The sequence below is a fragment of the Rhinichthys klamathensis genome, unplaced genomic scaffold, assembly GCF_029890125.1.
Source record: "Rhinichthys klamathensis goyatoka isolate OS25496 unplaced genomic scaffold, OSU_Roscu_1.1 h1tg000040l_1, whole genome shotgun sequence".
NCBI classification, from domain to species: Eukaryota; Metazoa; Chordata; class Actinopteri; order Cypriniformes; family Leuciscidae; genus Rhinichthys; species Rhinichthys klamathensis.
In genome coordinates, this window is record NW_026606587.1 from 15107091 (window position 1) to 15135010 (window position 27920).

General features: G+C 41.7%; 2 protein-coding genes across 3 annotated transcripts; both read right to left on the reverse strand.

Annotated features, from left to right (window-relative positions):
• Positions 1-304: 304 nt before the first annotated feature.
• Positions 305-27856, reverse strand: sult1st4 (sulfotransferase family 1, cytosolic sulfotransferase 4). The gene is made up of 8 exons (XM_056246951.1): positions 27770-27856; positions 9735-9873; positions 9425-9553; positions 4781-4887; positions 1062-1188; positions 814-911; positions 551-725; positions 305-461 (listed from the first exon to the last, which is right to left on the reverse strand). Exons 1-8 carry the CDS (start codon positions 27791-27793, stop codon positions 349-351), a joined length of 912 nt encoding a protein of 303 aa, XP_056102926.1. The 5' UTR covers positions 27794-27856; the 3' UTR covers positions 305-348.
• Positions 22729-27856, reverse strand: LOC130082162 (cytosolic sulfotransferase 3-like). 2 transcript variants are annotated; one of them, XM_056246953.1, is made up of 8 exons: positions 27770-27856; positions 27169-27307; positions 26855-26983; positions 24425-24525; positions 23737-23863; positions 23459-23556; positions 23196-23370; positions 22729-23106 (listed from the first exon to the last, which is right to left on the reverse strand). In XM_056246953.1, exons 1-8 carry the CDS (start codon positions 27791-27793, stop codon positions 22994-22996), a joined length of 906 nt encoding a protein of 301 aa, XP_056102928.1. In that variant the 5' UTR covers positions 27794-27856; the 3' UTR covers positions 22729-22993. The 2 variants fall into 2 exon arrangements, with proteins under 2 accessions (XP_056102928.1, XP_056102927.1); XM_056246952.1 differs by having other exon boundaries at positions 24425-24531.
• Positions 27857-27920: the final 64 nt, after the last annotated feature.

A 27920-nucleotide genomic window follows, 5' to 3' on the forward strand; every position in this document is an offset into this window, starting at 1 on the left:
TGGCATTATTCAGCTCAATTCAGTTCAGTCTTTATTCAGTCAAGTTCAATAACTGTAAAGATCATTAGTTATGAAACATGTGCACTATTGCTTATATTTTTAGTGGATTCAAATGAAGTAAGATCACATTACTCATAAATATTTTTTATTTGATTAATTAAAAAAAAATGTAGTTACTTTAACTCAATGGGTGTGCTCAGTTTTATTTATCATCATGGTACCAAAAAGATAACTAAGTTAGCTTTAAATCCTAACTTAAGTTTTTAGAATCTTAAATCTTAACATCTTTAATATCCTCAGAAGAGCAGCGATTAACCTGATTCTGGTGCAAGATCTAGAACTGAAATATTAAATCTCGGTGCGGAATCTGACAGTGGTTTTCTTCATCTTCTGTTTGTAGACCTCGTCAAACTGTTCATTTTGTGCCACTGTGAAGTGACATTTCCAGTCTCCGACTTTACCTTTTGGAACACAAATAACAAGAAGAGAAAGGCAAGTCAAAGGTCAGAACTCAGAAGGAGATAATTAGATGATTCAGCGATTTATTAACCTTTCCTCATGAAGGGTGAGATCTTGAAGTCCATGAAAGGGAGGTTGACATGGTTGGTCATGTTGTTCTGTTTCATGGCATCAAACTGAACCCCTTTTGTTATTTTCTCCCTTTCTTCGACTGAGGTGGACAAACCTAAGAAGGAGCTCAAACGTTCCACCTCACGTCCAGTGTCCTGAAAAGACCAGGAAAATACACACTTTAGACACATTTAACACCGATTTTACACTTGATAAAATTGTCACTTTGTGAATTTAACTTACTTCAACCAAATCCTCATAGAACAAGTACAGTAGGTTTGAATATGTCTGTTTTTTCTCCCACCATCCGCTGACATGATCATACCAAGGCCCAAACACATCTGGCGGGACATTACTGGTGTTAAAACAAAACCTCCAAGACAAAGCTCTTGATTGATAATGTAGGGGTTGTAATTAAGAAATGAAATATATGTACATTCTCAATTTGAAATCATGACATTAAAATTATAAATTGCACCCAATCTACTTACTTTTCCCTTTCATGAATTTCTCTATAAAGCTGTTCCAATCTCCCGGGTCAGGCTGTACCATGTTCATTCGATCAAAATGAAAATAGGAAACGGCATTGTCTTTTGCATTACGTGCTACATACACAATCTGGAATAAGTGAAAGAAAATATATATTATGACATAACACAGGACTTGCTATGATATAGGCCTATGTTGTTTTATGCAAAACTATCCAGAGAGTTACAATTTCATTACATTAATTTCAGAACTAGAATACTTCACTTTATTAAAGCTGCAGTGAGTAATTTCTGTTCCACCTGTGGTACCAAACGTAATTCCTTGCATAGTGATTATTTCCAAACAGGTTTCACAAACACCTCCCATTTGTCAATTTGTCTATAGAGTAGATAGTATTTAAAGTGTCCCACTGGTTAAGGCTTTGTTGACAATCATCAAAACAGAGCAATATTTGATAGCCATACAGAACAGCATTTACACTATTCCCTTATGAAAAAGACGCGTACTTTCATGTCTCGATTCTCCCTCATCACAGACAATTCCTGGGGCATATGGGAGTGTATGGCATATGGCATCCGCAGTAACGCCGCACGGATTGCTTCATATGAAGCCGCTTTAGCACTTCGTCAGGGTGGCCTAAGCTCCCGTCGCATGTGGCAACTCGCCTGCCATCTCCTTCTATGGAGTCAGAAGCATCTGAGGTCGCTTCGTGCCATTCACATGAATTAATCGTGCCGCCGACGAGCTCTCATGTCAGCCAGTGCTTCCCGGAGAGTGGCGACTCCATCCCCAGGCTGTCCAGCTGATATGGAAACGCTTCGGGACCGCACAGATAGAAGTATTCGCCGCCGCGGACACATCACATTGCCACTTCAGAGTGCCCCATTTGAACTGCTACAGTCAGCAGAGTTGAAAATCATGTCCATGAAGACAGCACTCCTGACTGTGCTGGCTTCTATCAAGAGGGTGGGTGACCTGCACGCATTTTCAGTCAACGAATCGAGCCTGGAATTTGGCCCGCCTTACTCTCACGTGATCCTGAGACCCCAGCCCGAATTTGTGCTCAAGGTTCCCACCATCCCCTTCAGGGACCAAGTGGTGAACCTGCATGCACTGCCCATGGAGGAGGCAGACCCAGTCCGTGCTTTGTGCTTGTATGTGAACCGAATGCAGAGCTTTAGGACCTCAGACCAGCTCTTCGTCTGTTTCGAAGGCCAGCAGAAGGAAAAGGCTGTCTCTAAGCAGAGGATAGCACACTGGATAGGCATGCCTTGCCCACTCGGGTTGAGAGCTCCACTTGGGCGTTGGCACATCCGGGATCTTCCCGTGTACTCGCTTCCCATAGCCAGTAAACACCGGAGACCCAGGTCAGTGTCGGCTTGCTGCGCCATTCCCCTCCTATGGACCAGGTACGTGCGCTTATTTGGTCCAGTGAGTCCCTGGTTTTGCAAACCCTTTTGAGCGCCTGATGCCAGGCCTGACACTCGTATGCGTTTTCCCAGTGTTATCCAATTGTCGAACTGATTGGGTCATGCGGTCAAGCAGTGATCGACACTCTCTGCGTAAGCCCTCTTCCATCTTCTGCCCCAAGTGTTGCCGGGGATTATTACACTCTAAACAATGCTGGGTTGTTTTAACCCAAATTTGGGTCAAATATGGACAAACCCAAATGTTGGGTTAAAAATGTAATTTAAAATGTTAACCCAACTTCAACTTTCACTTTCAACTGTAAATTTTTGAATTACATTTTTAACCCAACATTTGGGTTTGTCCATATTTGACCCAAATTTGGGTTGAAACAACCCAGCATTTTTTAGAGTGTAGTCTTACGCAGGGCACTGCATGGGGCAGCAATGGTGGCGTAACGTAATGTCCATGTTCCCTCCTTCAGGGAACGGGGGTTACTTAAGTAACCAAGACATTTTCTTTATAAATCAATATTTTCAAACAATTTAAGTTTATAAGACAGTATGTAAACTATGTGGGAAAAAGTATAAACACAACTACAAGCCAAGTATACTTAGTATACTTGATTATACTTTTAAGTATGTCTCAATCAAAAGATAGGTAGAAGTAGGCCAAATATACTCATACCTTTCTCTCAGTATAAGTCAAGTATAGTTTAGTGCAATTTAAAGTATATTTTCTGAGAAATACATGAAGTATACACTCACCGGCCACTTTATTAGGTACACCTGTCCAACTGCTCGTTAACACTTAATTTCTAAGCAGCCAATCACATGGCGGCAACTCAGTGCATTTAGGCATGTAGACATGGTCAAGACAATCTCCTGCAGTTCAAACCAAGCATCAGTATGGGGAAGAAAGTTGATTTGAGTGACTTTGAACGTGGCATGATTGTTGGTCCCAGAAGGGCTGGTCTGAGTATTTCAGAAACTGCTAATCTACTGGGATTTTCACGCACAACCATCTCTAGGGTTTACAGAGAATGGTCCGAAAAAGAAAAAACATCCAGTGAGCGGCAGTTCTGTGGGCGGAAATGCCTTGTTGATGCCAGAGGTCAGATGAGAATGGCCAGACTGGTTCGAGCTGATAGAAGGGCAACAGTGACTGAAATAACCACTCGTTACAACCGAGGTATGCAGCAAAGCATTTGTGAAGCCACAACACGCACAACCTTGAGGCGGATGGGCTACAACAGCAGAAGACTCCACCGGGTACCACTCATCTCCACTACAAATAGGAAAAAGAGGCTACAATTTGCAAGAGCTCACCAAAATTGAACAGTTGAAGACTGGAAAAATGTTGCCTGGTCTGATGAGTCTCGATTTCTGTTGAGACATTCAGATGTTAGAGTCAGAATTTGGCGTAAACAGAATGAGAACATGGAACCATCATGCCTTGTTACCACTGTGCAGGCTGGTGGTGGTGGTGTAATGGTGTGGGGGATGTTTTCCTGGCACACTTTAGGCCCATTAGTGCCAATTGGGCATCGTTTAAATGCCACGGCCTACCTGAGCATTGTTTCTGACCATGTCCATCCCTTTATGGCCACCATGTACCCATCCTCTGATGGCTACTTCCACCATGTCACAAAGCTCTAATCATTTCAAATTGGTTTCTTGAACATGACAATGAGTTCACTGTACTAAAATGGCCTCCACAGTCACCAGATCTCAACCCAATAGAGCATCTTTGGGATGTGGTGGAACGGGAGATTCGCATCATGGATGTGCAGCCGACAAATCTGCGGCAACTGTGTGATGCCATCATGTCAATATGGACCAAACTCCCTGAGGAATGCTTCCAGCACCTTGTTGAATCTATGCCACGAAGAATTGAGGCAGTTCTGAAGGCAAAAGGGGGTCCAACCCGTTACTAGCATGGGGTACCTAATTAAGTGGCCGGTGAGTGTATTTCTGAGAAGTTTATAACAAGTAGACTGAGAGTATACTTTCTTATTTTTAGTTCAAAAGAAGTATTCTAATAGCACACTTCAATAAACTTCTTTTTCGTAAGGGTTTTCAGAGAACTCAGGCTTCAAATTAGTTGCTTGGAAATATTAGGGATTATTAGAAAGCTCAAGATGCAAGCAAGCCTCTCATTGGTCACATGTATTGAAAAGGCAGTTTCAAAAGATCATCTTTTAAATATAAATTAGAAAACTATGAAGACAATATCCAAATAAAATGTCAGATTTTGGCAGATATGATTACATGTATCATCTATTCTAGCAGTCAAAAGACCCGCAGTACTTTACCCTTGAGTTCTGCTCCCAGAAGGACTTGGGTACAAACTGAACAGGTAAGTGAGTTTTGATGAGACGAGGAGAGGTGGGAAGATTATCAGCCATTTCTGTCCCTGTAACTGATAATTAATTGTTGTTTAAAGTTTCATTATCATTGTGGTTATGCCCAAGCCCATTTGAGGCCTTGGAACACTTTATAATTTACATTCCAACAATGAAGGAATAGATGAATAGGTGATATGTTTAAATAATTTGGGCTACACTTTATTCCGATGGTTTACTTTAGACGTGCACTATAACTTTGCAATGCCAACTACCTCTCATTGGAGTATTAGTAGACTGTAGTATCAAAATAAGGTGTTAGCAGATATTAAGCAGACAGTCTACTAATACTCTGACTGATACTTGACACGTAGATACAAAGTTACTTATAGTTAGTAGGATGTCAAAAGTGAACCATTTAATTAAAGTGTTACCAGAATTTGTAATGATATGAGTATATGGTGAGTATGTCAAGCTGGATTCTTGGACAATGGTGAAGATCTAACCTGGGGGCCAAGAGGCAAGGCATTGATTAGGGATGTAACGATATCAAAATCTCACGGTACGATACAATTTCGATATTGACCTCACGGTACGATATTTATTGCGATATTGTGGAAAAGCTCACGGTATTGTTAAATAGCTCACGATAGTGTTTGTGATGATAATCTAAATAATAGGGCTAAGGGGAAGGGGTAGACACCCCTTAAAACCAAGAATTTTCGCGAGCTTACTTGAAACCAAGGGGTACCCAGAATGCACTGCGCAACCGGCAACAATGGCAGGCATCCAGAGAGTCCCATAAATGTAAGTATTTTTGGCTTAAATGATTGATTAAAAAATTATGACAGTCTTGTTTTGTGCTCTACACAGTTATGTACATATATATTTGCAACTATGTTGTTTATTGAAATGTTTTTAACGTTTTTAAAAATCGCTAGTTTGCTACGCTAGGCTATCGTTACATTGCTGATTTGCACAATCAGTCCCACATTTCGAGATCACCCAAAATGTCCGGGATTCAGCTTTTACTTTCTACAGTCGCCATTCATTATGTGTACATTATTTGACACTGACACGTAACGTTACGTGCCAGCTTTTCAGGTGATGCATTCAGCTTCAAACGGATCCCGAACGAGACGAAAACACAGGAATATTAGCAATGCTAAAATGCACATCAACATATCACTTGTTTAGCGTTCATGTACGTCAGGAAAAAAAAAACATCTTGTCGATTTATTTTGATTAATATGTGCGAGCCTGCGAGGGAGAGAGAGCAATACAGCGCTTAGTTTTGAGACCTTTTGAGCCTTTCGCTTGCTTGGCTCCGAAGAGAGAGAGAGAGCGAGAGTGCGCGCGCGCGACCGGGGCTCGCTCTCTCGCTCTCTCTCTGCTCGTTCAGGTAAACATGCGCCCTGTCACAAGCGCAGCAGTTCATCTACATTTCTCTTCTCCCTTGATTTCTGCGATTTGTTGCAGACAATAAACACACTTGCAGACGGCATCTTGGAAGTTTGTGATCCGCGGGACTGTGTTTATTCCTCTTGCTTTGTGACGGACACCTGTCCTTTTAATATTGTAACCCAACCACGACGATATCGAGACACGTTTACCACCGCGATAGCGCGATATCGTCAATATCGTTACATCCCTAGCATTGATGTAGGGTCGTATGTTACAAAAACAACCTTCTACAAGCTACAATAAGTCCAAAATGCTAGAGTTCTTACAAGGTCACGAACATATAATCAATATAACTTTATCATCTATACACTGTTACCTTTTAAGTTCCGTATCAATTACAAAGTATTGCAGTTTTGGTACTGACTTATAAGGCCCTAAATGGTTTAGCTCCTGTGTTTTTAACTAATCTTCTATCGCCCTTCAATCCATGATGTTCTTTAAGATCACAAAATTCTGGACTTCTGGTTGTACCTGGGATATCTAAGTCCACTAATGGAGGGAGAGCGTTTTTACATTTGGCTCCTAAACTCTGGAACAGCCTTTTATTAGGGGCCAAGCACCGAAGGTGCGGGTATCTATTGTAATTGTTCCGGTTCTTCTTCTTCTTCTTCTTCTTCTTCCGACTGGGCGTCTATGGCAGCCCATAGAACCGCTTGCGGGAAAGTTATGAAATTAGTTATGAAATTTGGCACGCAGATAGAACACAGTCTGAACTGTCACCATAGCAAATTTGGAGTCTCTAAATCAATCCCACTAGCGCCACCAACTGTCCAAAGTTTCACTCATGTTTATACTAATAACTTTATAATCATAAGGGCTAGAAACAAAATTCTTTTTCCACTGATTCCTTTGCTCAAGCTGATTCGATTGCATACTATGACGTCATTTTAAGTCATGAAAATGTGTCCGCCATTTTGAATTTTTTGAAAAACTTACTTTTTCAAACTCCCCCTAGGCCGATGCTCCGATTTTCACGAAAATTGATCCAGAACATCTCCAGACCATGCCAGTTATGGAATTCATGTCAATTCGTCAAACGTTTCTCGAATACCGCGGAAACTAATTTTACGTAGCGCTTCCGAAAACAGACGAAAGGCTGTATGTCCGCAACGCTTTATCGTATTCAGACCAAACTTGGTACGTTATCACAAGCATGATCTGAGTCTACATGCAGCGTTTCGGCGCAGCGCCACCTATTGGTCAGGAGATATGAAAAATTGCTATTTTTAATTATAACTCCTGAACGGTTTGTCCAAAAGTCATAAAAGTGGTCTCGTTAGATTCAGGACGTCATGCCGAGTCGACTGATATCCATTTTTTCCATATCGACCATTTTAGGCGTTGGCCATTTTGAATTTTGTACCAAAATGCTGTTTTTTACGAATGTATGAACGTATCGTTACGAAACTCGGTATGGGTCATCAGTATGATGCCCTTAAGGAACCTGAGAAGTTTCGAACCAGCGCCACCTATTGGTAAAGTTACATTTTCAAATGCTTATAACTCTGGGTGTGGTTGACTGATTTTCATGGGAGTCATCTCCTTGGGTTCCTGAATCCTTGCCGAGTCCAACGATACCACCCATGCTTGGTTTCGCCTTACGGTTTGTGTAGCGTTGTGATTTAGCGCTTAAAAAACATTTGCCAATATCTTCAAAACCGTTTGACTGATCGAGACGAAACCACCGTCAGAAGTTTGGAAACATAGGTCATTGGCTATGCACCAATGCCCAAATGTCAAAATATTAATAGTAAGTGGCATGAAAAAAATGAAAAACAGTCATGTATGGGTCATTTTTTACGCGTTTATGCATATAAATGTCTATAACTCCAAAACAAAATGAGATAATTTCACCAAATTTGACACACACGTGTATGGGCTCACTCCGAGGACACATGAAAAAAACTGTGGGATTGTGTCAATTCTTGGTGCTTTAATAGAACAAAACGTGAAATTGCCATTGAATTCAATACAGTTTTGTGATTAAAATTAGCCTGACGTCGTCATACTCAGATTCTAGTCAAAATGTGAGTCTGATACTGCTCCATTGGGCTGTGATTATGGGGCGTGTGTCAACCGAACCAGGAAATAAAAGGCCTCTGCACTCAATTTGATAGACATAGAACCAATCAGAGCAACGGAGTAAGTGACGTATGTTGAGCGATAGATTAAAGTTGATAGATTAAACTTTTTCCGAATCCCGTAGGAAGGATGGCAAACACATCTTTCCCATCGACAAATGCCTTGATCGCGGTTATCTGTTCCTCTTTTAAAATTAATGCGCAAAATTAATGCGCTGTCTATATCTTCTATAACACACACGATAGCAGAATATACACAACTAAATTCTCCAGCGGCAGCCATGAATTCAACCCAAGCTGCTTGCAGCTATATTTTATACATTTATCTGTACAGAGGTAAAGGGAAGGAGGCCTTCAAAGGGGAGAGACTAGTTGACACTTTAGGACTGCGTTGTCGTCATGTCCAGGCGCTTATACTCCAGTTATATATGATCAATTGCTCTGCAGTAGACATGTACCAATTCTAAATTTGGTAGCCTTGAAGGGTACATAAAAGCTACCCTAGGTTGTTGTCTGTAACATTGTAAGTTTTGTTTCTTATTTTAATTGTGAAGACTTTAAGCTCTCCCGTTGTCTGTCCTCCTTTTGTTTCTTGTACTGCCTTGATTTCTGTATTAATGTATTGCATGATCTCCATCATTGAGGACTATGACTGCCTTCAACTTCACTTTAAACACACATTTGTTAACTTCCCTAAGCTCTAACCATTTTGGAAGTCTGTTTCACTTCATTTCTGCTGACAGACCCTCAACCCATTGATTTTGATCAAGGGAGCAAATGTAGTTTAGCCTTCAAACATTCACCATGTCCCAAAATGCAAATGCTTGACATTACATCAAATCAAGCCTAACTTACCCTCAACTCACACAAAGATTGAACAATCTTTAAACAATCAAATACACTATGATACGTATAAATAACCTGTACCAGTAAACATCTAAAAAATATTTTAGTGTTTCATAACTTCATGATTTTACATTTATTTTTTCATAAAATAATCAAATAATTTCATTTAAGTTTAAAATGTAGCAATAAAATGATTGACGTCACTGAATTGTAAGTTTCTGACCTGTTGAAAACTCTTGAAAGCATGCTTCCAGGCATGGGATTCTCATATAGATGGGCTTGGAAGTCTGACGCTCTAGATCATCATTACCAAAATACAGAAGGTCCAGTATATAAGAAACCCATGTGGTACCTAGTAATACAATGGAAAGGGAGTTTTAAAATAAGTGTTTTAAAGGTCAGTAAGGAAAGACAATACATGGTCCTGTTTCATAGTGTTATCTAATGGTTAAGTTAACAGTAAGCAATTAAGGATCAAGTCAGCATGCTATAGCCAAATTAAATTAAAGTAAAACTTCATGCATTAGTCTCACCTGCTTTGGGATAAGTGGCGATAAGAATGTCATCAGGTCTTGCTTGAAAATTTTTCAACTTTTCCCAGTTGTCAGTGAAAAAGTGAGTCATAGAAATACCCTCAAAATCAAACATCTCTGGTCGACTCTGCAGTTTCAGCTGCAGAATAGAAAACGTTTGAGTTTAATGCTGAAGTTTCACTGCACTAACTGAGCAATCATAAGAGATTCATCACTGGCGATATAAAAACAATGTAAAATCCTGTTCACAGCAAGATTTCAGATACATTTGCACCACCAGTAGAGTATGTTTTTAGGAACTTTTAGGAGTATTTTTTTATTTATTTAATGCAATACATATAATTTTGAATATTGGTTAGGGTATTCCACTGATAAGCCATTATAATTGGATAAATTAGTAAATACTTGTTGTGTGTCTACAGTGGTCTACTCTATGTTACAGTGCACCTGCAATTGTTCTTTTTAAAACTACAATGTGCTAATGTATATGAATTCTAATTTATAACTTGCCAATACTTTAACTGGTATTAAACAGACAATTTCATTTTTATACTATCATAAAATACTTCAAAGAGAATTATTCATACTCACTGACCATTATGGGGGAAAAAAGTGTTTTAATTTTCTTAAGTCTTAATCCTGTCTTGTCTTCCACTCTCCTAGACAGCTTTCTTGTGTTCCTCTAAATGCAAACAGGACTTCTATTTAAATACTATTCAGCGCTGTCATTGATATTCTCTTGAGTTTATCCCCACCCTTTTCTCTGTGCTTTGCATTCAGCCTTAAAAAACATGTTACACATGTTCAAACTGCCCTCCCCAAAGGAAAGAAACGTCCCTGAGAAGAAGAAAAAACCCCTAGTAATATTAAATGTGTCTTCTTTAGCATTCCAGAAGAGAACTCAACATTGCCTCAAACCCTATTTGGTCATTTTTTTTAGTATTTTTTAACTAACTGTGGTTTGTCAGTGTGCACTTTGTCTTTACTGAGGGAACATCTTGTATGCTGTGGTAACACTGTGTTCCTCTGACAGGGATGTCTAATCCTGCAGCTGGTGGGTCAATGTCCTGCAGAGTTTAGCTCCAACCTGCTAAAACACACTTGCCTGGAGGTTTCTAGCAGTTGTTACCGAGATTATTCCCTTTTAAGGGGATTCCTTTTCTAAATCCTAATGTGAATCCCTCGGAGCACAGTTTAAGACACAAACACTCGAGACCCTGGAATAGAGTCTAAATCCAGTCCGCCGCAGCACACACCTTTTGGAGAAAAACTCCTGACAGTAAAACCTTAGATGCTGCCATACTTCTAGTAGAGTGGGCCTTTACAACCAGAGGCTAAGAAAGGTCAGACACCTCTTATGCCACAGAGATAGCCTCAACATTTGCTTATTCTTTACTTGGAAGCCTAGGAGAAATGTACATAGACATAGCCTCGGCCACATTTGCAACATGGCATTCAATCCCAGTGGAGCTGGATGGGTGAGGGAAAACCAAACATCTTCTCTGACGCGAACTCCACAGTCTCTAGGCTCTCAGTGCTGCAACGAACCCAAGTACACACTTAAGCAATGAGCTCGCTGGAAACCACTGCACCCAAAAACACACGGGGATAGCAGATCTATAAATGGGTAAGCACATGCCCGCATTAACCTGCCGTTAGGCCCTGGGGCTGAGAGGTTTTGTAGGCCCACAATAAAAAAAAAAGTCTAATGATCACGTTTGTCAATACAACAAAAGCAGAAATAAGTTTCTCTCGGGGAGATATAGCCTAACGAAAACAGTATTCCATAAAAAAATCCACAACAACAGCAATGTAAAACCTCCACAGCACAGGCTATACTGGAAAGCAGTAAATAGTCTAGTTTTAGTCGACGAAATACAATAAGATTTTAGTCGACTAAATTTACAGTAGATTTAGTCTACTAAAATCGAATGGGTTTAGTGAAATCCTAATGCATTAATTTAGAATTTCTCTAAAATTTCCAAACCCATTATATATTCCCATAGAAAACATCTATTAACCTGTTAATATAAATAATTTTTAAAGTTTGAACATGCAATACTGTACAGACACAGATTTAGCACGGTGACATAACATAATATCTTAAAATTAAATAAAAACACTTCTTCTCCTAAAGTAGAACAGTCCCTTTTTTTTTCAATTAATGATTATGCAGTCTTTAACTTACATACATCATTCTTTATTCTTTCAAGCAGACATATTTATTTGTATAATTTAAGTATAATTAATCCATATTAAAGCTATTAAAGAGCAGTGAATGATTTTCTCTTTTTATTTTGTTGTTTGATTAATATTAAGTGTATAGACGGCATTAGGTTTATTACGCACTGTCACTTTAAGACCGAGTGCGCAGATCCAATTACACTGATGCACATCCAATATAGAGGGTATGCGCATGACGTCACCGTCGGCCGGAGTGAATGCGGTCACGCCCACAAGTGGCAAAAAGACTGAGCGGCAGCATTTGTTTTCAGCGTGAACGCCGTGAAAATCACACAAAACACATCTAAAACGGGAAAGAGCTTTGCGATTGACTGTACAACTAGATTTGACCAGAAATCTGAGGTACTGTATATTTTTACAGACTGCAAAAAGCTACAGAACAGACTATATTCTGCATAATTGGATGTTTTTAAATAAACACTGACAAAAAACTATACAAGTTTTAGGGCTGGACGATATGATGATATACAGTATAACATTAATGTAAGTGATCACTCGGATTTAGACCTATATATATTGTATTTATATAAAACGTTTACAGGCAAATTGTCTTCATTTATTTCCCCGGCGTCGAAATCAGGCACATATAAATGTCAGGAAACACGATTCCTGGCTGCATGTCAATATCCATGGATCACTGGATCTTTGATAAGTTGTAAGGAACACTATATCGAGTCCAACTTTTAGTTTAAACTGATAATAGTTTGTTTTACTCGCGTTAACGCAGTTTCCCCTATTAACTCCAGTCACGCAGCAGCTCTTCTGCCACTCAGTCCCGCTGAGGGGGGCGTGTTCCGGCGGGGAAGTGACGTTAATGCATTCCCTCTATTCTCACAACTGTACATTCTGTAAAGACATAACCGACTGTGTTTACGTGAATACTCTCTAAAACGGACATTTAGACATAATGTTGTGTGTATTTGTCCATTCAGACGCGAAAGAGAGCTCAATTCAGTCCTCGCGCGCTGTCTGTCTATATGTGCAGGCCAGGGCTGCACGCTTCGGGTCGGGACCTTTTTTTACAGTCTATGGTCGGGACCGTATCGTCTCGTTTTCGTCTGTGAAAAAATTTTGTTGACGAAAATAATTACGCAAATTATTCGTCAACGAAATTAACACTGCCCGCCTGTTTGCTTGTCCTCTCCACTGTTCATCGATCGGTGCTCCGCTTAATGAGCTCGACTCACCTTCATTTGCAGGTTTAAAAAATCCTGTTAGCTTTGGAATCTTTTTTAACAATTCCTTCACACTGTTTTCTTTTTGTCGCGATATTTATCGTTTATGAGCACCACTCTCAAACTTTTGTTCCTCAACATTTTGATAGCTATCATCAGCCTCTGTGACTAGCATAAATTTGAATAGACTAGAGAAGATGACGCAACTGTTTCTCTACATTCTGATAGGCTGTCATATCATGCTTCCCACGTGGGTCACTTGTAAATTGGATCAATCAGCAGCCAAAAACATGAATATCAAGTGATTGACAGAAAATTCGACAAATTACAAAACAATGTGATTTTTTTTTTGGCTTATGATAGGCCCCTTGTCTTCATAGGCCCTGGGGCAGCCCCAGTAAGCCTGTGCATTAATGCGGGCCTGGGGCATGGTGGTGTCCAGTAAGCGACCAACTATGGCAGCGATCCAACGTGTCCTTGTATTGAATCAAAGACGGCGCCGGCCGCGTTTAATCCATGTCAATTTTTTAATTCGGCAAAACTTAAGCCCTTTTGACATTTTGCCTGACGTGGCTATATTAAAAAAATTTCGCCTCCCAAGACAACTCATTATGGAGCTAACGCGGCGGGATTTTGCTTTAAGCCCTTAAGCCTTTAAGCAATGGCAATCAATACCGCATTAAACAGAAGTAACTGCAGCTGCTTGCCAATCATTTCTGATTGTAAAGTACCTTACCATTAATATAAAAGTGTATTACATAATTTGATTGTCGTTAAACCCATGTCAAGAAGCGGCACAAGTGGCACAACGGGATAAGGAGGGTGGATGATTAGCGAGGGATACCCGGTTCGTCTACCCGTCACAACATATCGTGTGAACATATTACTGACAGTTTGACAATTTAATTAATAGTCTACATTTTTCTGATAACTTAAACTATGTTAAAATAAATGTTACTGGAATAATTTGAGGAATGTTTCATTTGCATAGACCGTGTTGTCTTTCTTAACGCCGTAATGCACCTTCGCGTGAAGTGGAAAATCGATTCCTGAGCAATCGATGCCAACTAATTCAGCACGGTCACTTGGGAGAGCGCCTTTGTAACGTCGAACGTAAGAGGCAGCGTGTTAAGAAGCTTCCGAAGGGACACTTCGGGGAACACACTTAGGAACATAAACAACTTTGGTAAGATATATCTTTCGAGTCTTCTTAGCGCACTAAAAGTGAGCGTTATAGGGGAACCGGGCCCAGATCATTACAATCACATCAGCTAGAAATACCAAGGGTTTACTCAAAGCATAGTGAGTCTGCTTTTAGCTATTATGCCAGCCGCAGCTGGAACTACCTACCAGAGGATATAAGATGTGCTCCTACAGTCAAAATTCAAATCCAGACTCAAAACACATCTGTTTAGCTGTGCATTTACTGAATGAGCACTGTGCCACTGTTCGTCCGACTGTTTGCAATGTATTTTATTTCCTTTTTATTCTAAACTGTTCTTATTTCTTTTGATTATTTTAATTACTTCTATGTAAAGCACTTTAAATTACCATTGTGTATGAAATGTGCTGTATAAATAAACTTGCCTTGCCTTGGTAGCCCGGTCTGTGGCTCGACACAACTCTTTTACTACGTCGAGTCCCACACCCTCGCCTTCATCCAGGTCCCGGTCTCAGACGGTCAGCATGTTATGCCTGCAAGATCCCTATTGTATGCAGACATGCACCCGCCTGACCTGCCACCTCATAAGTTTTGACCACCAAAGACGTTGTTCTGCAGGGCTTCATGGGCAATGTCCGGGGCCTTAAGGGACAAAGCATCCTCAGGGGTGAGATTACTCGTAAGCGTCTCTTCAACCTTGGGCATTGCCCGATTCCCGTGCTCATTCAGCCCCATGATCAAAGACTAGTTAGAGACCATGGGACTAAAGACACTAGCAGAAAATGGCCTATTCCAGAACCTTGACACCTTGCTGTGGAGGTCTGGAAAAATGGTAGGCCCGACTGTGATTTACTTGGCAGGAAACACTCGTCTAGCTTCTCTGATGCACTTTCTGCTTTTCGGCTGGCCAGTCGATGTTAAATCTGGCAATGGCATGAGTCACAACCTCCACTAGCTTCTCATCAGCAGGGGATAGAGTTGACGACTCCTCAAGTTCCCCTGCCTTGATGGTGACGATACCCACTTCCTCAGAACTGGAGAAAGCCAACATCAGGCCTTCACTCGGGGCGGAAGAAACCGCAGAACGTGCTTCCAGGTCCAGAGTGAAAGTGCTGAAGCCAGCAGATGAAAGCTGAGAAATGGGCATACCCGTCTCAAGCTCCTCTGCCAGCTCCATCTGTGACCCCCATGATGTGAACCACCAAGGGACCCGAACCACGAGGGGCGCAGACCGGACCACTCTCCTCAAAGAGGGCCAGGCAGTTCTTCATCGGAAGACAATCATAATGTATACAGTCAACCCGCTCGAGATCTGACTGTCCATGCTCTGATCCCATGTGTGTATCCCCGTCCGTGATGTAGCAAGGGCAAGGAGGAACACATGATCTAAACTGCTTAGCCACTGAGATCTAATATATATATATATTTATATATATATATATATATATATATATTATTGATGTATGCGAAATTGTTCGTATTTGAATTTATTAAAAATGTATTCCTTTTATTGATGTCTTTAGTTCATTTATTTAAATTTTCCTAGTTATGAATCTTATTCTTTTCTTTATAAATTCTAGATCCATTTCATGCCTTGTCACATGATTTTCCCTGTACATGTTATTAATTTCTTTTGAGTTTATTTTCCTTCAGACTTGCTTGCAAAATATGCCATGGTATCAAAGTACAACTATTTTCCCCTCTGCAGACATGAGATAACGCAAGATCGCTATTACAAGAACATTGTGAGCTAATCAGATATGCTAGGTACATCTTGTCTTGAGTGCATCCTTAAATGATTGCAAAAGTACCAAGAATTTGAATAAGTACTTTCCCTAGTTCCTTCCTGTCACATAAACACAGCATATACAATTGGTTGTTTCAGAAGACTTGGGGCTTCTTTCTTGTCTGTCTCTTTGCATTCTGCAAATATCTTCCCAGATAGCAAGCCAGGAAATCATTGAAACAATGTTGTCACCATAAAAAAATGTTGCCATCTGATGCACCAAGTAAATGTTGAAACATTAATATTTCTTCCACACTTCAAAGGTACATCAACAAATTCCTGACCATTTCAAAATTTAGGGAAAACCTTTTAAAATATACATGACACCTTTCCAGCAGTTGAGTCAATTTATTTTATTTGACAGTTTAACACAATCAAATAATGAAAACCAAGACCTAAAATACACAGAATAAATAACTGCAGGAGTGTTCAATGACGGTAACTATAACAACTAATATGACAACAAGGAGAGACAGAAAACAAACTGGAAGAGAACACAGAAACAATGAGAACAGAGAAGGCACTTCAACATAGCTAGTACGCCCTAATTATTATTGAATTCAACATAAACACAGCTTTTGTGTCTTAATTAGCTTTTCCATATATATCCTCGCCCTGGTATCAATGCAAATACTTACCGCTTGCTCCATTTCTGTAATCCATTTTTTGTAAATGAAATGAATGACTCTGATATCCAGATCAGATGGTGGACCTAATCCTAGACACGACCACAACGCAGCCCTGAAGTGTCAGCAGAGATTGTGTGAAGACTCTCCCCTGTACGGCCTCATCGACACGACAGCCATCGGCACTGATCCTCAACAAACCCTTCTCCATACCGGCGTGACTCCGATCTTAAACCAGATGGAACGGGATAATATTCTGATTGTTTCAAATCAATCTGAGCTCTGACCTATAATGCTGCCTGAATCATGTACACTGTTCGCTCGTTGGCCAGAGGAGAACTGAGCGACTCAGCCTGGGTTCTCCCAAGGTTTTTTCCCCCATTCTGTCACTGATGGAGTTGTCCCTTTTTCGGCTTTGTCGCCATCAGCTTTTGGCTTGCTTAGTTGGGGACATTTTATATTTAACAATATTATTGATCTGCCTGCATTGACACCATTATGAGAGAACTGAACTGAGCTGGACGATGACATCACGGTTTTCTCCAGAACAGCTAGATAGGCTATACAAATGAACTAAATTAATCACGTTTTTACAACAAAAATTAACCATCACTGAACTTACTTAAGATGGACTATGAATCTGGTTTCTTCTAGAAACAAACTTTGTTGCATTATTTTCCTGTTATCTCAGTAAAGCATCTTTGAAACAATCTGTATTGTAAAAAGCGCTATATATAAATAAAGGTGACTTGACTTGATTCTCTCTACTCGTTGCTCAGGTCTTCAACAGCCGCTTGTACCTCCTGCTGGTGAGCTCGGCTAACAGCTGATGGAGATTATGAATCGGTAATCTACTGCTATTCCTGCAGTTCCCAGGTGTGAAGTGTCGAATTTTCTGTCGAATTTGAACCACTGAATTTGTGGAAAAGAATTTGTAAAGCGAAATAAAGTTTTCTTGTCGAATATTATAGGTTTTAAACAGAATTAATATTTTGGAAGTGAAATCTGAAAGGTGAATATGGATTATTGAATTGAAAATGTGTGTGAAATGTTTTGAATTGAAATATTCACAGCTTAAATATACAACCATTTTGAATTTCAACCCCGAAAAATGCAAGCCCTAAAAATACAATGCAAGCACGGTTAATGCAATGCATATATTTTTTTTTCAATTAGTGCAATTCAACAAGCTTTTTTGTTTTGGTTTGGTTTTGATCCCTTCTGCACGAGGCGGACGGGCACACGGAGTGCGCCATGTGCCTGGGAGCCGCCCACGCTGAAGCTGCACTCTCTGCCGGAAGCTGCTTTTGGTGCGAGAGTTTGCCCATCTCCATGCTGCGGACGCGGTTAAGACGGCAACACTGCTTCACCCGCTCTTCCTTTCCCCGCCCTACTTCAGCCGCGGAAGAAACGCCGCAGCCAATGGCAGCCCGAGCACATGGAAATAAGCGAGCCCACGCCGGCCACGTCCCTGCGTGCCTCGCTTTCTCCGTCACAATCCCCTTCACCGGTCCTGTTCACTCAGGCGGACCAGCGCCCCTCCCAACGAGCGGCGGGTCTCGTCTCCTTCGGTGGATCGGACGAATGGCACGTCGACAGCCTCTCCATTGCTGCGTCCGAAGAAGAGTGGTCGGGCTCAGTTGACCCCGCCCTCCTCTCCCAGTCGAGTGCTAGTGTGGCCAGGACTTACTCGGACTCGGGGATGCTTCGCACCTCACCGCGGCCGTGTCGGACCTTGGGCTCGAGTGGGCCTCACCCGAGGAGCCTACTAGAAGCCGACTGGACGGAGGGTTTGTGGCAGCTAGGCCCCATCCACACCCACAGCACAAGGGCCCCCGACCCAGGATTGTGTTTAACCCTGAGCCTCCGAAGACCTCCTAGCAACAGGAGAAAACAGAGAGGGTCTAAGTCTCGCCGCGGCCGGACCAGCCTCGAAAAGAGCTCACTTAAATCTCCCAGCTCCCTGTTTAGCCCAAGCAGCTGGAGATTTTTTTATTTTAGTCAATGGGCCCGTTGCACTGCACGCGCCCCTACAAACAAACGCTGTTTTTACAGCGACCCAAATAAAGCACAAAAAGAGTATGTTTCAAACACACAACACCCACAACACCCGGGTAACCGGTCCCCCTTCACTAGGCGGCCCACCCCCAGTTGTCACTCTATCTCTGTCCAGTTGGGGCGAGGCCTGGCGAGCCAGCCCAGTAGAGAGTACAAAACACAACACACGGGAAATAGTTCCCCCTATGCTAGGCAACCCATCCCTGATTTTCATTCAACCCTTAGCAACACGAGCCGAGGCCTGGCAAGCCATCCCCGAAGTGTCAAATTGGGTAATGAACACTATAAAGCGTGGTTACTCGCTCCAATTCGCTCGCAGACCCCCGCGCTTTCAGGCGGTCGTCAAGACTTCGGTGAGAAGCAACGTGATGCACGTGCTTCGCACTGAAATGCTAAACCTGCTAGCAAAAGGGGCGATAGAGAAAGTTCCCCCCGCGCTGAAAAAGCAAAATCAGGTTTTTACAGTTGTTACTTCCTTGTACCAAAGAAGGATGGCGGCACCAGGCCAATTTTAGACCTGAGACATCTGAAAAGAGCCCTCATGAGATGGCCATTCAGAATGCTAACTACCAAACAAATCCTCGCGCAAGTTCGCCCAGGTGATTGGTTTTTCACAGTGGATCTGAAAGACGCCTATTTTCATATTCAGATAATGCCCCATCACAGGCCATTCTTGAGATTCGCCTTCGAGGGGCAGGCTTATCAATACACGGTCCTACCATTTGGCCTGTCTCTAGCACCCCATACATTTACGAAGTACATGGACGCAGCGCTTTCTCCCCTGAGACAACAGGGAGTGCGCGTGCTGAATCTCGACGACTGGCTCATCATGGCCCAGTCGAAGACTAAATTATTGACACACAGATCCTGGCTCCTCTGTCATTTGGAATGCCTCGGGCTCAGGATCAAATTTTCCAAGCGCAGACTGTCACCCAGACAGAACGTAACCTTTCTGAGCACAGTTATCGACTCGACACAGATGAGAGCCCGGCTCACGCCAGAGCTAGCTCTCTCTATCCAACGGCTAGTAGCTTCCTTCAGGGCATGTGCGCACACACCCCTCAAAAAGTTTCAGAGGCTTTTGGGCCTCATGGCCGCGGCATCGTCGGTACTCCAACTGGGATTACTGCATATGCGCCCCCTACAGCACTGACTGAAACGCCGTTTCAGCACTGGCTGAAACGTCTTGGTCCGCACGGACAACATGTCGTTCCCTGAGAGCTGCTCACATCCCGGGCATCCAAAATCTGGGTGCGGACATGCTGACTCGAGACAACACTCCCCCCGGCAAGTGGTCTCTCAACCCACAGATGGTCCGTCTGATCTGGATTGTGTTCGGCAGGGCAGAGGTCGACCTTTTTGCCTCAGAGAGCAACTCTCACTGCACAATGTTCTTTTCAAAGAACAGGGACACACTGGCCCATCCCTGGCCCAGACGCCCGCTCTATGCGTTCCCTCCTGTCTTGATGATTCCTCAGGTCATTGAGTGGATCAGGGACAGCAGATGCTCAGTCCTCCTAGTAGCCCCCCTCTGGAAGACCCAGGTATGGTTCCCAGAGCTGGTGCAGATGCTGAACAAAGCCCCCTGGCATATGCCAATGAGGAAGGATCTCTTCACGCACGCAAACGGGTCGATTTGGCATCCTCGCCCCGACTTGTGGGCCCTTCATGTGTGGCCCCTCATTGGGTATCCTGGGTCCTCCCAGAGAGGGTCTTCAATACTATCACTGAGGCTAGAGCACCGTCTACGAGGCGCCTCTATGCTCTGAAGTGGTCGGTGTTCACCAGCTGGTGCACAGCTAGAGACCTCGAACCCCAGTCATGCAAGGTATCAGTGGTACTCTCCTACCTGCAAGAGCTTTTGGACATGGGACGCACCCCATCCACGCTCAAAGTGTATGTGGCGGCCATAGCAGCCTACCTTGCTCCTGTGGCTGGCCAGTCATTAGGGAAAAGCGACCTCGTTGTTAGCTTCCTCAAGGGGCCTAGGAGGATGAATCCCCCTCGGGCATGGGACCTCTCCACGGTCCTTGGGGCCCTGAAGCGTGCCCCATTTGAACCGCTTCAGTCGGTTGACCTTAAGCCACTTTCACTGAAAACTGCTCTCCTATTGGCCCTGGCATCAGTAAAGTGAGTGGGCGGCTTGCAGGTACTCTCCATGAGCCATTCCTGCCTGGAGTTTGGGGTTGGTGATTCCAGAGTCACCCTAAAACCAAGACATGGCTACGTACCCAAAGTGCTGCCAACTCCGTTCAGAGCGCAGGATATCACATTATCAGCACTTCCCCCCTTGGAGAACGACAGGGAAGCTAATTTGCTCTGTTCCATCAGAGCCCTTAAAATCGTACACCGTACAGGCAGTCGGAACAGCTCTTTGTATGCTTCAGCGGCCGCACCAAGGGGTTACCGATCACAAAGCAGAGACTATCGAGATGGATAGTGGATGCTATCTCTCTGGCATACGCATCGGTGGGCCAGGTTTGTCCCATAGGCGCTAGGGCCCACTCCACAAGAGGCATGGTTCTTCGTGGGCCTGGTCTAGTAGTGTACCAATTGAAGACATATGTGCAGCGGCCGGCTGGTCCTCGCGTCCACATTTGTTAGGTTCTACGACATGGAAGTACCTCGAGTCCTCTCCATATGATAAGTAGACCCGATGGTCGTCCGGTCTTTCAGTCTAACACGATTTACTGTCCATAAGCACAAGTCTGTCCTAGGAAGTAATACTGTTTATAAGAGCGAACCTGACCTCAGGTGCTCCTCAGGTCCCAACTCAGGTCCGGTCCCCATTCATATTCTTGTTGGGAGCTTTTATAATGGCTTGTGTCTTACTGTGAACCTCGGGTTGTTGCCCTAGGCTCCAGTTGGGACAGAGTCAGTCGCTATTAGTGCAGAGTTTTACATTGGGTCCCCACTGCGTTTTAGCTATGCAATACAAAGTGACCATTCTCGTAAGGGAACGTACTCAGTTGCTAACGTTACCTCGGTTCCCTGCGAGTAGGGAATGAGTATTGCGTAGACTGCCACACTATTGCAATCTGTCAGGGTTTTTTTTTTTTGCTTCAGTCGATTTAACCTGATGCTAGTGGTGGGTTTATACAGCCATAAGCCGAGCCCATTCTGGCGGTCTCTGACGTGCTTAGGCGCGAAGCTGCCTTATTGGTTTGCGCATCTGAGCCGCTTCGCCATAGGATGTGCAGTTGCTGCAGCACAGCCAATGGGCGAGCTAGACACTCTACTGTGCTTGCTGTGCAGCTGCACTGCATTTTAAAATATAGGCTTCAATATTCTCGAGGATAGGAGTTTCCCCACTGCATATTAGCTACGCAATAATTGTTCCCTACTCTCAGGGAACCGAGGTTACGTTAGTAACTGAGTACGTTTTGAGAAAACGACTCGTTGCACTGCTGATAACGACGGAACTTGCAAACATAGTTGGCTAATGATGCTTTCGGGAAACACACCCCAGGTCTGGACTCGGAGTGTGCGCCTGGAGAAGAACTCTCACTCAAAAGTAGAAGTAGGAGAAGGAGAGGCAGGGGTTGGTTGAGGTGATGTCTGTAGGGAGAGCGGTAGGGGAGGTGTGTCAATGTGATAGTTTCCCACCAACATTACCATGTTCACGAGGTAAGACAACTGGGGATTCAATATAGTCTTAAAAAACAGGACATCTTCTAAAACTAAGGGATAATAGTATATTGGAAGAGTATTAGGAAAGGAAGAACAAACTGAAAACGTATCTGTAAAACTTCCATATGGATATATCCGAAACAGAAAAAGTCTTTTTAACCTTTGGGGCAGCAGTGTATGTCAGATAAGATTTTAAAGGAAACTCAACATTGCCAAAGGCCACAGCACCGAAAAATCACCAACGATTCTTAAAAAAAACTTTGTAAATCCAATTATTACATTTATTATTGAATCAACTTAAGGAATCCTTGCGGAATGAGTATCAGTATCAGTTTAATATGAAAATAAAAAGAATTGTACTGACCCTAAATATTTGAATGATAGTGTAAATATAATAATAGGCTTAATTATAATAAACACAGAATAATAAATCAACATTAAAATTCAGGGAAGACAATTAAACTACATTTAAACTACAATTAAACTACATACCAAAAAAGGTTGAGAACCACTGCTCTAAGTTAAAACAGAAGAGCAGAGATTAACCTGATTCTGGTGCAAGATCTAGAACTGAAATATTAAATCTCGGTGCGGAATCTGACAGTGGTTTTCTTCATCTTCTGTTTGTAGACCTCGTCAAACTGTTCATTTTGTGCCACTGTGAAGTGACATTTCCAGTCTCCGACTTTACCTTTTGGAACACAAATAACAAGAAGAGAAAAGCAAGTCAAAGGTCAGAACTCAGAAGGAGATAATTAGATGATTCAGCGATTTATTAACCTTTCCTCATGAAGGGTGAGATCTTGAAGTCCATGAAAGGGAGGTTGACATGGTTGGTCATGTTGTTCTGTTTCATGGCATCAAACTGAACCCCTTTTGTTATTTTCTCCCTTTCTTCGACTGAGGTGGACAAACCCAAGAAGGAGCTCAAACGTTCCACCTCACGTCCAGTGTCCTGAAAAGACCAGGAAAATACACACTTTAGACACATTTAACACTGATTTTACACTTTATAAAATTGTCACTTTGTGAATTTAACTTACTTCAACCAAATCTTCATAGAACAAGTACAGTAGTTTTGAATATGTCTGTTTTTTCTCCCACCATCCGCTGACATGATCATACCAAGGCCCAAACACATCTGGCGGGACATTACTGATGTTAAAAACAAAATCTCCAAGACAAAGTTCTTGATTAATAATGTAGGGGTTGTAATTAAGAAATGAAACATATGTACATTCTCAATGTTAGATTCATAACATCCTTTTTAATCAAGATATTAAAATGATAGATTGCACCCAAGCCGTGATTGATTACTTACTTTTCCCTTTCATGAATTTCTCTATAAAGCTGTTCCAATCTCCCGGGTCAGGCTGTACCCTGTTCATTCGATCAAAATGAAAATAGGAAACGGCATTGTCTTTTGCATTACGTGCTACATACACAATCTGGAATAAGTGAAAGAAAAAAATATATATATTATAGCATAGCACAAGACTTGCTATGTTGTATTATGCAATACTTTTCAGAGAGTTACAATTTCATTACATTCATTACAGCTACTTCACTTTATTAAAGCTGCAGTGAGTAATTTCTGTTCCACCAGCGGGACCAAACGTAATTCCTTGCATAGTGACTATTTACAAACAGGTTTCACACACACCTGCCATTTGTCAATTTGTCTATAGAGTGGATAGTATTTAAAGTGGCCCACTGGTTAAGGCTTTGTTGACACTCACCAAAACAGAGTAATATTTTGATAGCACTACATAGCAACATTTCTTCTTTACAGAGAACTCAAGTTTTAAATTAGTTGCTTGAAAATATAAATGATTAGAAACCTCAAGGCGTAATCAAGCCTCTCATTGATCAGATTTATTGAAAATGCAGTTTCAAAATCTCATCTTTTAAATCTAAATGAAGACAATATCCAAATAAAATGTCAGATTTTGGCAGATATGATTATATTTATCATCTATTCTAGCAGTCAAAAGACCCGCAGTATTTACCCTTGAGTTCTGCTCCCAGAAGGACTTGGGTACAAACTGAACAGGTAAGTGAGTTTTGATGAGACGAGGAGAGGTGGGAAGATTATCAGCCATTTCTGTCCCTGTAACTGATAATTACATGTTGTATTAAGTGTCATTATCATTTAGGTTATGCCAAAACCCATTTGAGGCCTTTTATAAACAATTTATAATTTACATTCCAACATTTTACATTCCAGCAATCAAGGAACAGATGAAAAGGTGCAAAGTTGAAAGAATCTAACTATACCGGTATTTAACTTTGCAACTACATGTCAACTAACTCCCATTAGTGTATGGACTGTAGTAGACTGTTAGGCTTAGACAGTCTACTAATTCTCTAATGATTGCTTGACATGTAGGTGCAAAGTTACTTATATAATAATAATAAGTTACTTTTCTCTGCACTCAAAGCAGGGCTTTACATGGAAGGGGGGAAAATACTCAACCACCCCCAATGTGCAGCACCACCTGGATGATGCGACGGCAGCCATATCGCACCAGAACACACACACACACACACACACACACACACACACACACACACACACACACACACACACACACACACACACACACACCAGCTTACTGGTGAAGAGGAGACAGAGTTATGAAGCCCATCAGTATATGGGGATGATTAGGAGGCCATGATGGATAGAGGCCAATTGGCAAATTTGGCCAGGATGCCGGGGTTAAACCCCTACTCTTTTTTTCAAGGATATCCTGGGATTTTTTATGACCACAGAGAGTCAGGACCTCGGTTTAACGTCTTACCTAAAGGACAGTGCTTGTTACAGTAGGCTATAAGGGGCACCGGAGGAACCTTTTCATAGTTCCTAGAACTATTGGCGGAAGTTCCCGGATTTTGGCGTGTTCGCACCACAGGAACTAGGAACGATTGAAGTTCTAGGAACTCTTTTTGGAGGAACTAATTTACTCCTACTTTCAGAGTCAGGTCTAAATATGTACAAATGTAATTTACGTCTTTTAGCTTGTCAAGAGATTTAAAGCACCGTTTTTGAAGAGTGCGCATGTGCGAAAGTGCTCTACTGTAAGAACGAGCATATGAGTGAATCTGGAAATAAAGCAAAATAACCCTCAGATGCCGTGTCTGTAATTTATATCAAAACATCTAGCGTTAATTCGATCTCAAACAGTTTCATTAAAAGAAGTTATTACTCCAACACGTGTGTGACGCCATAAACCAACGTGGTTGAATGACCACTTTGCGACAATATGGTTTGGGGAAACAGTCGTGACTAGCTAGTTGATTTCTTCAACGATGCATCGTACTGTGATAGTGAAGCAGCGAGTTACGGCGTTGTACGGGAAACACACCCCAGGTACTGAACAGTCCAGCTACAGGGTGATATGGCTGCTGCTTTAGTAGAATGTCTAAAGTGGACAATCAAATTAAAGTATTTGGAGTTTTTACTTATTCAAAGGTCAAAAGCCCATGGATCAGGAAATTTGGCTAAAATGCCAATAAAATAAACATTATCTAAGAAACCGGGATAATTGCGAAGATCTAACTTGGGGGCCAAGAGGCAAGGAATTGAAAGGCACATTGAAAGACAACACACAACTGTTATAGCCTTCCCTGTAGTCCATCATTTAATCCCTTAAAACTCATCTTTGATCACCAAAATGACATATTTAAGCTTTTTTTTCCTTGAAAAAAATGTCTTCATGCCTTAAAATAGCTTGAATGTAACTCTACACCCTTGCCTCATTTAGTATACCCGGTTCTATGAATATGCAAATGAGCCCCGCCTCCACTCACTCCCTCAGCTCAGAGATCCACTGGTTGACGATCACACGTTGATCTGATTGGTTACAAGGTCTTTTGTGACGTCAGAAACACCAGCGATTTCAAACCGTGTTTTTGAGACTGTCTTTGGTTCACTGCAGTTTTAAGGAGAAAATACTCAGCAATGCTGTCGACTTATGAACTTACACATTGTTTGTCTTAAAGCATATTAAATACACCACATAGACATATAAACAACATTAAAAGCTGGATTTTCACCACCGGGGGACTTTAAGGGTTAGTTAAGGTTAGGGTTGGCTCTGTATAGCACACCACTTTTCAACTACAGTAACCAAACTTCTTACACTTATGGATCTCATCGGGCCAAACAACTTTCGCACACTAACACACCGGCCCAACAGGAAGTCGGCTATTATGGATTGTTTGAAAAACGATTGTCACTTAAAAAATGCTTTTGTTTATATAAACCTTGTGGTTCACAGTTATGGTGGCACCAGTTGGCTGCAGTAAATCAGCATAGTGTAAACCGGGGGGGTTGCGCTGGGGCTTGAGCCTGTCATCGCTGCTTGCAGCTATATTTTCACTTGTTTAAAATGTAGTTAAATAAAATGATTGACTTTACTGAATAGTAAGTTTCTGACCTGTTGAGAACTCTTGAAAGCATGACTCCAGGAATGGGATTCTCATATAGATGGGCTGGGAAGTCTGACGCTCTAGATCATCATTACCAAAATACAGAAGGTCCAGTATATAAGAAACCCATGTGGTACCTGGTAATACAATGGAAATAGAGTTTTAAAATAAGTGTTTTAAAGACCAGTTTGGATAGACAATACATGATCCTGTTTCATAGTGTTAACTAATGGTTAACTTAATAGTAATAGTAAGCTATTAGGAGTCAAGTCAGCATACTGGCCAAATTAAATTAAAGAAAAACTTCATGCATTAGTCTCACCTGCTTTGGGATAAGTGGCGATAAGAATGTCATCAGGTCTTGCTTGAAAGTTTTTCAACTTTTCCCAGTTGTCAGTGAAAAAGTGTGTCATAGAAATACCCTCAAAATCAAACATCTCTGGACGACTCTGCAGTTTCAGCTGCAGAATAGAAAACGTTTGAGTTTAATGCTAAAGTTTCACTGCACTGACTGAGCAATCATTAGAGATTCATCATTGGCAATAAACAAACAATGTAAAATCCTGTTAGCAGCAAGATTTCAGATACATCTGCATTACCAGTAGAGAATGTTTTTATTTTCATCTACTGTATTCACTTTTAGGAATTAAAAAAAAAAGTTATTTAATGCAATACATATAATGTTGAATATTGGTATGTTAAGAAATGTGGATACATTTGCAAATACTTGTGTGTGGTCTACTGTATGTGCACCTGCAATTGTGTATCAAGCCCTCAAAATTGTTCTTAAAAACTACAATATGCTAATGTTTATGAATTCTAATTTATAACTGTTCACATCTGTAATACCTAACTGGTATTAAACAGACACATTCATTTCTTATACTATCGTAAAACACTTGAAAGAAAAATTATTAACTCACCGAAGCCATATCAGGGATTTCCATTATGGGGAAAAGTGTTTAATTTTCTTAAGTCTTAATCCTGTCTTGTCTTCCGCTCTCCTAGAATGTTTCTGACAGCTTTCTTGTGTTCCTCAAAATGCAAACAGGACTTCTACTCAATGCTATTCAT